The sequence below is a fragment of the Platalea leucorodia genome (genome assembly GCF_965183815.1).
Source record: "Platalea leucorodia genome assembly, chromosome: 8".
Classification (NCBI taxonomy): domain Eukaryota; kingdom Metazoa; phylum Chordata; class Aves; order Pelecaniformes; family Threskiornithidae; genus Platalea; species Platalea leucorodia.
In genome coordinates, this window is record NC_138830.1 from 40,668,665 (window position 1) to 40,678,552 (window position 9,888).

The 9,888-nt window shown below is 45.7% G+C and overlaps 1 protein-coding gene across 2 annotated transcripts in view; it reads left to right on the forward strand.

Annotated features, from left to right (window-relative positions):
• The window catches only part of SALL1 (spalt like transcription factor 1), a gene marked incomplete at both ends in the record, with an annotated part of 13,574 nt that extends 8,690 nt beyond the window's left edge, over window positions 1-4,884 (forward strand). For both annotated transcript variants that reach the window (XM_082319956.1, XM_082319955.1), the window contains 2 exons: window positions 1-3,384; window positions 4,444-4,884. The exon at window positions 1-3,384 is cut by the window's left edge and continues 29 nt beyond it. In XM_082319956.1, coding sequence (XP_082176082.1) covers window positions 1-3,384; window positions 4,444-4,884 — 3,825 coding nt within the window. The remainder of the gene's footprint in view (window positions 3,385-4,443) is intronic.
• Window positions 4,885-9,888: the final 5,004 nt, after the last annotated feature.

Consider the following 9,888-nt stretch of genomic DNA (forward strand, 5'->3'; position numbering starts at 1 on the left):
ACCACTAAGAACAAGGACGCCCATGTCTGTGGCAGGTGCTGTGCTGAGTTCTTTGAATTATCAGATCTCCTGCAACACAAGAAGAATTGTACTAAAAATCAATTAGTTTTAATTGTGAATGAAAATCCAGCTTCTCCTTCTGAAACCTTCCCTCCTAGTTCCCCTTCCGATAATCCTGATGAACAGATGAATGACACAGTTAATAACACAGATCAAGTAGACTGCAGTGACCTTTCAGAGCATAACAAACTTGACAGGGAAGAATCCATGGATGTGGAGGCTTCCAGCATTAACAATAGCAGTAGCAGTTCCAAGAGTGTCAACAATAGTATTACAAGCAGTAACAGCTCCACAATGGGTACCTCAGCTGTAACAACCTCTCTACCTCACATAGGGGATCTGACAACATTAGGCAACTTTTCAGTGATAAATAGTAATGTAATAATTGAAAACCTTCAGAGTACTAAAGTGGCAGTAGCACAGTTCTCACAGGAAGCGAGATGTAACGGTGCATCAAACAGTAAGCTTGCTGTACCTGCCCTCATGGAGCAACTGTTAGCGTTACAGCAGCAGCAGATCCACCAGTTGCAACTGATTGAACAAATTCGTCACCAAATATTATTGTTGGCTTCCCAAAATACAGACATGCCAACATCATCTAGCCCTTCTCAAGGTACTTTACGAACATCTGCCAACCCCTTGTCCACATTAAGTTCCCATTTATCCCAGCAGCTGGCTGCAGCAGCTGGATTAGCACAAAGCCTTGCTAGTCAATCTGCCAGCATCAGTGGTGTGAAACAGCTACCCCCTATACAGCTACCTCAGAGCAACCCTGGCAACACTCTAATTCCATCCAGTAGTGGCTCTTCTCCAAATATTAACATATTGGCAGCAGCAGTTACAACACCGTCCTCAGAAAAAGTGGCTTCTAGTATTGGTGGCTCACAGCTCAGCAACCCACCAGTATCAGCATCATCTTCACCAGCTTTTGCAATAAGCAGTTTGTTAAGTCCTGCATCTAATCCACTTCTACCTCAGCCCACCCCTAGTAACTCTGTTTTCTCCAGTCCCTTGTCCAGTATTGGAACACCTGCAGAGGATTTAAACTCCTTGACTGCCTTGGCACAGCAAAGAAAAAGCAAGCCACCAAATGTAACTGCTTTTGAAGCAAAAAGTAATTCAGATGAGGCATTCTTTAAGCATAAATGCAGGTTCTGTGCTAAAGTGTTCGGGAGTGACAGTGCCTTGCAGATTCATTTACGTTCTCACACTGGCGAGAGGCCATTTAAATGCAACATATGTGGAAACAGGTTCTCCACAAAGGGAAACTTAAAAGTCCACTTTCAGCGTCATAAAGAAAAATACCCTCATATTCAAATGAATCCGTACCCGGTGCCAGAGCATTTGGACAATATTCCTACGAGCACGGGTATTCCTTACGGGATGTCTATACCGCCAGAGAAACCTGTCACGAGCTGGCTGGACAGCAAGCCAGTCCTCTCCACCCTGACGACTTCTGTTGGCCTGCCACTCCCACCAACGATTCCAAGCTTGACCCCATTCATCAAAACTGAGGAGCCTCAGCCGATTCCCATTAGCCATCCTTCCGCTAGCCCTCCCTGCTCTGTCAAGAGTGACTCGGGAACAGCTGATCCCACATCAAAAATTTCCAATGGACTTTCTGATGAGGTAGAGGCTGGTGCTTTGCCTACCTCAAACGGCAAAATGGAAGAAAACCCTCAAAACACAAGCGCCATCACTAACATGAGCAGCTCCGTGTGCTCACCAGCAGCAGACTCGGGCTCCAGCAGTGTTGCCACTTTGACAAATCCACTGATGCCTCTAATGTCAGAGCAATTTAAGGCAAAGTTTCCATTTGGAGGACTATTGGATTCAACGCCAGCATCTGAAACGTCAAAATTGCAGCAACTGGTAGAAAACATTGACAAAAAGGCAACTGATCCTAACGAGTGTATCATTTGCCACCGAGTTCTCAGTTGCCAGAGTGCACTGAAAATGCATTATCGCACGCATACCGGTGAGAGGCCATTTAAATGTAAAATCTGTGGTCGCGCTTTCACTACTAAAGGCAACTTAAAGACTCATTACAGTGTCCACCGTGCCATGCCCCCGTTGAGAGTACAACATTCATGCCCAATCTGCCAGAAAAAATTCACCAACGCCGTTGTGCTACAGCAGCATATCCGAATGCACATGGGAGGGCAGATCCCCAACACCCCAGTCACGGAAAACTATCCTGAGTCAATGGAATCAGATACGGGATCTTTTGACGATAAGAATTTTGATGATATAGACAACTTCTCAGATGAGAACATGGAAGACTGTCCTGACAGCAGTGTGCCAGATACACCTAAATCTGCGGATGCATCACAAGACAGCTTGTCTTCTTCCCCTCTGCCCCTGGAAATGTCAAGTATTGCTGCTTTGGAAAATCAGATGAAGATGATCAATGCAGGGCTTGCTGAACAACTTCAGGCAAGCTTAAAGTCGGTTGAAAATGGGTCAGTGGAAGGGGATGTTTTGACTAACGATTCGTCATCTGTCGGTGGTGATATGGAAAGCCAAAGTGCTGGAAGCCCTGCTGTCTCAGAGTCTACCTCTTCCATGCAGGCCTTGTCCCCATCCAACAGCACTAATGATTACCACAAGTCACCAAGTATCGAAGAGAAACCAGTAAGAGCTTTACCAAGTGAGTTTGCCAATGGTTTGTCTCCAACCCCTGCTAACAGTGGTGCTTTGGACTTGACGTCTAGTAACACTGATAAAATGATTAAAGAAGAGTCTCTGAGCATGCTCTTTCCTTTCAGAGATAGAGGTAAATTTAAAAACACCGCGTGTGACATTTGTGGCAAAACATTTGCTTGTCAGAGTGCCTTGGACATTCATTACAGAAGTCATACCAAAGAGAGACCATTTATTTGCACAGTTTGCAATCGTGGCTTTTCCACAAAGGGTAATTTGAAGCAGCATATGTTGACACATCAAATGCGAGATCTACCATCACAACTTTTTGAGCCCAATTCTAGTATCGGCCCTAATCAGAACTCTTCGGTTATGCCTGCTAATTCACTGTCATCGCTCATAAAGACTGAGGTTAATGGCTTTGTGCACAGCTCTCCTCAGGATAGCAAAGAAGCACCCTCTGGTCTAGTTGCTTCAGGGCCGCTGTCCTCCTCTGCCACGTCCCCTGTCCTGCTCCCCGCTCTCCCCAGAAGAACCCCCAAACAGCACTACTGCAACACGTGTGGGAAAACATTTTCTTCCTCCAGTGCTCTGCAGATCCACGAAAGGACACACACTGGTGAGAAACCTTTTGCCTGCACTATATGTGGAAGAGCATTCACAACAAAAGGCAATCTGAAGGTACTTTTTCCTCTTGCTGTTCTTAGGTTTGATTTTCTCCTTGCTGGGTGTTTTTAATTTTTTACATCTGTTAATGTTGCAAGCAGTGGTACCTTTGAGTATCTGTGGTGTGACAAATGGTGTGTTTAGTCAGCTCTGGTAGACCTAGATGGCCTCTTGTTGAGTGCTCGTGTTGGCAGCTGGTCCGAAGCATGAGCTGGTTTTGATGCTTAATTAAAATTCATCTACCAGCAAAGACTGTCTATGTAGAGTGTGAAATGGAACAGCCAAATGATGGTAAGGAGTATTAATTAACAGAGAAATGCGTTTTGTAACTCACACACCTCTCTAAGAAGTGAAAGGCTCTTGAATGTGCTGTTTTTCATAACTATCATGTAAGATGAGTGTTTAAAAAAACTATTAACATAATTCTGGAACTAATGGGCATTACTTTAATTGATTATATAACTAACATTTCCTACTGATATGTGTTTGAAAAAGTAAATATACTTAAGTTTTAGAACACCAGTTGAGCACTTTACTGTGTACATTTTTCTGTTGACAGAGTATTTCTCTAGAGGTTGCTGCCAGTAATGTGAGATGAATAATTACTTTCAGGCCATTCTGTCCATACACGAGGCTCTCTGATGAGCAATCAGTAAAGGATACTTTCTGCCTGTCTGAAAAGGACGTTTATAGGGTAAAAGGTGTCAAATACAATACTTACCATTGCAATGAAAGTGGACATAGCAATTCTAGCCCTGAAAGCAGCTATCTCCAATTGACGGAATAACGTGAAGTCATTATAAACTAAATACATGTAATAAGAAAAAGAGTAACAAGCAATGCATTGTTCAGCAGGAAAACAGGGTATTCTGGGTAATGGTGATGGGCTAATCCAGAAGTTTATTTATTATTCTGGATGGGAAATGGAGCCCTGCATCTGCTACCTGTAGTGCCGTTCATTATGTAACAAGACTGGACATGTTCATGGACTGCTGCCTTCTCCGTGATCAAAATAAGTTTGAAATCCCTGTCAACCCCTGTTTTTTGTTTGTTTCTTCCTTTTTTTCCTTTCAGGTTCACATGGGCACTCACATGTGGAACAGTACTCCTGCAAGACGAGGCAGACGACTTTCCGTAGATGGCCCCATGACATTCCTAGGAGGCAATCCTGTAAAGTTCCCAGAAATGTTTCAGAAGGATTTGGCTGCGCGGTCAGGGAATGGAGACCCCTCCAGCTTCTGGAACCAGTACGCAGCAGCACTCTCCAATGGCTTGGCCATGAAGACCAACGAGATCTCTGTCATCCAGAATGGCGGCATCCCTCCGGCACCGGGGGGCCTGGGCAACGGTGGCAGCTCTCCCATCAGCGGCTTGACGGGAAGCCTGGAGAAGCTCCAGAATTCAGAACCCAACGCACCTCTAGCTGGTCTGGAGAAAATGGCAAGCAATGAAAACGGGACAAACTTCCGTTTTACACGTTTCGTGGAAGACAACAAAGAAATTGTAACAAATTAGAAAAAAACTCCATAAATAACATTCCTGCAAATAGTGCAACCTAGGGTTGCTTTTTTCAAGCTGCAGGCTACAACATTACAAAGACTTTCTTTTGTACCATGTTCTACTTCTAGAGTTCTAAGAGAGCTTATTTATTAGTGATATAACCTTGCTTTGCAAACAAATGCAAGCATTAACTTTGGTCTCCTGTATTTTGAACTAAATACTAATCGACTAGAGTGCTGTAAACTTGCTGTAACATTTATGGCAGTTGCAAGTCTGTTCTGCTAGGTGATCTTATTCTGGCATTAACTTATTTTCTATATCCAGTTTAACATGAACTCTGGTATTGATGCGATGCCTCAGTGATGCATTAGATCTCTAATAAAAATCTGTATATAAATGTACACTTTGATCCTGCTGGAAATTTTATCAGCAAACACATTGTTTAATTTTTCCAAACAGAATTAAGAAGAGGACTGAAAGAATATAGACTGAACAGTGTGGGTCCTTTACACAGCTCAGTTTTTGATTTTTATTATAAAATTAAAACTGCTTTAATTTTTGTAGGTTTAACATTTTCCGTTTTGAACTGTTATTTGTATTGTGCTTTTTACTTGAGTCGTCTTAAATGTTAATACGTTTCTGTACAGTAATAAGCACGCAGATTATTAGAGAAGATACTGAAGTGTTGTTTTGGTAGTTGAAACTGAGACGTAACATTTTGCCTTGTAGGTATATTCATTATAGAAAATGTGCTGGACTTTCACAATGCTGCTAAGTATGGCATCTTGAACAACTTCCGTGGACAACTGTAGATGCTCCTGTATATACAATAAGACATCACTTTCATTAAAATGTACATATGTTCCTTACAAGACCAAGCCCTACTCCTTGACCAAGGGAACAAGTATAGTGTTTGTTTATTTTGTATTAGGTATTGGGGGGGGTAGGGGGAACCTTGGACTGTTACATGCACTTTCTCAGAAAGTTGAAAGGAAAAGAGGTCCAGTTTCTTTAACATTTAATACTTACTAACAGCAGAGATACTGTAATTTTACTCGAGTAATCAAATACATTTTTGCAACAGATAAAATTCGCTGTCTCTGTGTTTTTAAAGTGTACCTGTATTTAGTAATCACTTTGTATTATTTAGCCTTTCCCTTGGTTAACATGAACTGTCCAGGTTGTATGTGTGTGTTTATATTTGTAAGTATGGGTATACATATATGTATTGCATAATAATTGCTAGTATATTTTTCATACCCCCCAATAGTGGGAAATTTCTCCTTAACTATTCAACTCTTTCTCCTCATAAAATTGTAGCTATTTTGGCATTTTTAATTTCTTTATAAAAAAAATGCTGCTAGCAAAGACCTTATTGAGCCTAGGTAAGTTTCCTTTGAAGGAAATAATTTATCACATTTAAGGCTTGATTTGGTTCAAATGCTTTATATTTGATATTAATTTTATTCTATGAGATTGTATGTTTGTGGCATGCTTACGCTGCTATATCTGTGTTAAGATGCCCACTTGCAAGCCTCCATATATGGGGTTTATAACTTGATTGTAAAAAAAAAAAAAAAAATTGCTTTGGCCTTGCACATGATTTGGCTTCCCTTATGCACCTGCAATGATCATTAACCTCAATGGGAGTTTGGGGAAACAGAATTCAGCCCCATATTTTCACCCAGTAGAGTTTTATCTCCTCACATTATTATTTATGAAAAATAAATCAGCTTGGTTGCCTTCAAATTATGCCTTCCAAAAAATCAACAGGAATAACCAATTTTATGTTCATGTGAATGTATATGTATTTTTTACAATTCCAACATTCAGGTATTTTTTGTTACGGAATTTTCTTTAATATCAGTGTGGGAGGAGTGGTTTGCCTTTTTAAATGAGAAGTAATCACTTTGCTCTTCCCCCTAGTAGCTTGAGTTGTAAATTGGGCATCATAGAGGATTTAACACTGAAAAGCTGGGGTGAGAAATACTTGAGGACTTTTGCCCTTCATATGATTATGAATCCTTAGTAAAGTATTAACACTGTAGTCTGAATACCTCTTGGACTTCATGTCTTTAGAACTTTTTCCTGTTCGAATGTGATGATTCATCTGGTACATGATATGCATTTTTGTTAACATGTAAGTTGTACACTAGAGCCAGCTGGCTTGTCAATGTGAATATTTAAGAATTTCAAGTCACCTTTTGGTCTCAGAAAAAGGTAAATTAAACGGATTTTGATGATGATTTTATCAATGAAATACTAACTAATTCTCCTTTTAAACTGAGTTTAGATTTGTGCAACAGAAAAGCAAGGAAGGGTTAGCAGACCCCAGTGCTCTGGGAGGGTTTCCTTCACGCGGCTTGAGGTGCGTTAATGGCTTTAACTCCAGCCCTCGGAACCTCTTCTCACGTTAAAGCCCGTCTTTGGGTGCCGAGGACCTTTCAGCCCCGCCAGGGAACGGGCAGAGGCCCGGCCCGGCCGGGGAAGCTGCGCCCGGGACCCTCGGGCCCGGCACTCGCGGACACCCGGCTCCCGGACACTCCCTGCCGCTGGGTAACGTATGCATTTGGCGTTTTTCGCGGAAAAAAAAAAAAAAATAGCAATTTTCTTTATTGTACTTTAGGGTGTGGGGGTTCGCCCGTCCCCGCGTTCCCTCAGGCGGAGCCCGCCCGCGCCGCGAGGGCACCCCGCGGCTCGCTGCCCGCGCGGTGTGGGGTGAGGTGGGCCGGGGGCAGCTCGCGCACTCGGGCGACCGTTAGGCGCGAGGGTTGGGGGCGACCGTTGGGGCGGCTGAGGTAACTGCCCCGCCCAGCCGAGGGGGTGCTGGGGACAGCGGGCACCGGGGGCCGCGGAGCGGGCGCGGCGCGGGTCTCCCCGCAGCCCGAGGGGCGCATCTCCTCGCCCACGCTCAGGTGCCCCCCGCGAGGGGCGACGGACCCTCTTCTCCCCCAGCCCTTCGGGAGCGTTTCCATGAAGCCGTGGGGAGCCCACCCCGGGGATGGGGGGCTGCAGCGGGCCAGGCTCCTCGGGACACCCTTTCCGCCGGCCGCCCGCCTGATTGCAACGATTGAGCCCGGCTGGGCGGGGGTTCCCCTAATAAGCCAGTGCCGTGCCCTGTCGGGTTGTTGCTGCTGTTTGAGGTGGTGCTTTCCTCGCTACGGTCTGCGAAGGTGGGTGCTAGGGGGGAGGAATCAGCCGTTCCCCTGTCCCGTGCCTCCTGCTGCGCTGGGCTTGGCGGAGGGTGGCTGGGTTGTTACCCCCGCACTGCAGAAGGGTTTTTCGTTCTCCCTCTCCTGCCGCCCCCGAACGGAGCTGCGGTCCGGCCCGCTGCGGGAGCCAGGGACGTCCCCCCGGGGAGCTGAGGCCGTACCCCGCGGGGTTGGAGTCGGTTCGGGACTCCCCGCCCCGTCAGGCGGAGCGGCTGGCTGGCCTCCGCCAGCGAGCTGCCGGAGAATGGGGGTGGGAATAATTCGCTCTGGAAATGCGGAATGTTAAATTTCCCGTTACTTGACACCAGACCGTGGGGACCGGGGGAAGTTACTTCTCCCCAGAGCAGTCCTCTGGCAAGCGCACAAAGGTGCCCGCGTCGCCTCGCAGCTGGGCGCCGCGCTACCTCGCTGCAATTACCCAGCGCAGGATTTCCTATTCACAGACATTGAATTAATCTTTATTCAAGAATAGATTTTTTTTTCTCTACAGTTTTGTTTGCGCGGCCGCATTTTTCTCATTAGCAACAAAGTTTTATCCCCCCTCCCCCCCCTTTTTTCCCTCTCCTTCTCGCCTATCACAATTTTATCATCCATTAAAATAAAGCACAGTGGGGTTGTGTTTGGTTTTTTTTTTTGTTTTTCTCCTCTTCTAAGCGCCAGTGATCGTTCAGCGCATTCATTTAATCAGCCCGAGTAATTTTCTTCACCCAGAAACAGACGTGATTTATTTAAAAATTGGGCTATTATCGTGCGAAACTTCCCCGCTTGGGAAGAGCGCGCGGCGGCGCGGCCGCAGGCGCCCGGCCCGTGGCGGCTGGGTAAGCCCCGGGGCTGCCCCTCCCGCCGGGCACATTTGCTAGCAGGCGGCCAGTGAATTTGGGGGTTTCCCCGGATGCCGCAGAGAGGAGAGGAAACGAGGACGTGGCGGCGACTGAGAGCGAGGAGCCGGGGGCGCGCCCTTCGCCCGCCCGCGGTCCCCCGTCCACGAAGCATCCCGGCGGGTGGTCACCTCGCTTTCATGGGGCAAACTGGGGAGGTGTAGCGGGGCAGACGGAATGAAAGGCTGAAAAGGGCGTGGAGGGCTAATCAGAAGGACCCACTATACCAGTACAGTGGGGAGAGCGAGGAGTCAGGGCAGCACATCGACTGGTTTCTCGAGTGGTGAGGCAGGGGTGGGAAGGGAAGGGGAGCAGCAAATTGTCTGGCTGATTTCGTGTGCTGATGGCGACCAAATTCTAAGCCCTTTTCTCAGGGAAAAGTCGGCTGAATTTCGGTGTTTTTTCCTAGACTGGATTGTGGTTTGAGTCTTAGGCACAGGTTGCAAGCCCTCCCTCCTGCAGGAGTCAACAAATCTCTCCAACCCTGCTTTGGAAAGAATATTTGCTGACCATCAAAATGCAACAGTTGCTGCTTGGTTTAACCTTTTCTTTGGGGCATACTTCCTGCTTTTTGGAGTCCTGAAGTCACAAGCTACCTGGTTGCGTCTTTGCAGGAGGCCAGTTTTACTTGGCAGGAGAAGGTGTGACTTTGTAGCATGGCAGTTCTTTTTTGCTGTCTCCCTGCCAGTCTTCAGTACTTCTCCAGTTTTATCTCTGTTTGTTTTTTTTGTTGTGGTTTGTTTTTTTTTTTTTTTTAAATCAAAATTACATTTTCTATTTGGTTTCCTTCTCTCATGAACATCAGTTGACAGAAGGTAAAATAATGTTTTGCAAATAAGTGGGTACAGTTATTTATACAAGCCGGAAGCAGTATGTCTCTCAACTGCTGAGTTGAAATATGAATTAAAGATTTCGCATACAATACAGTC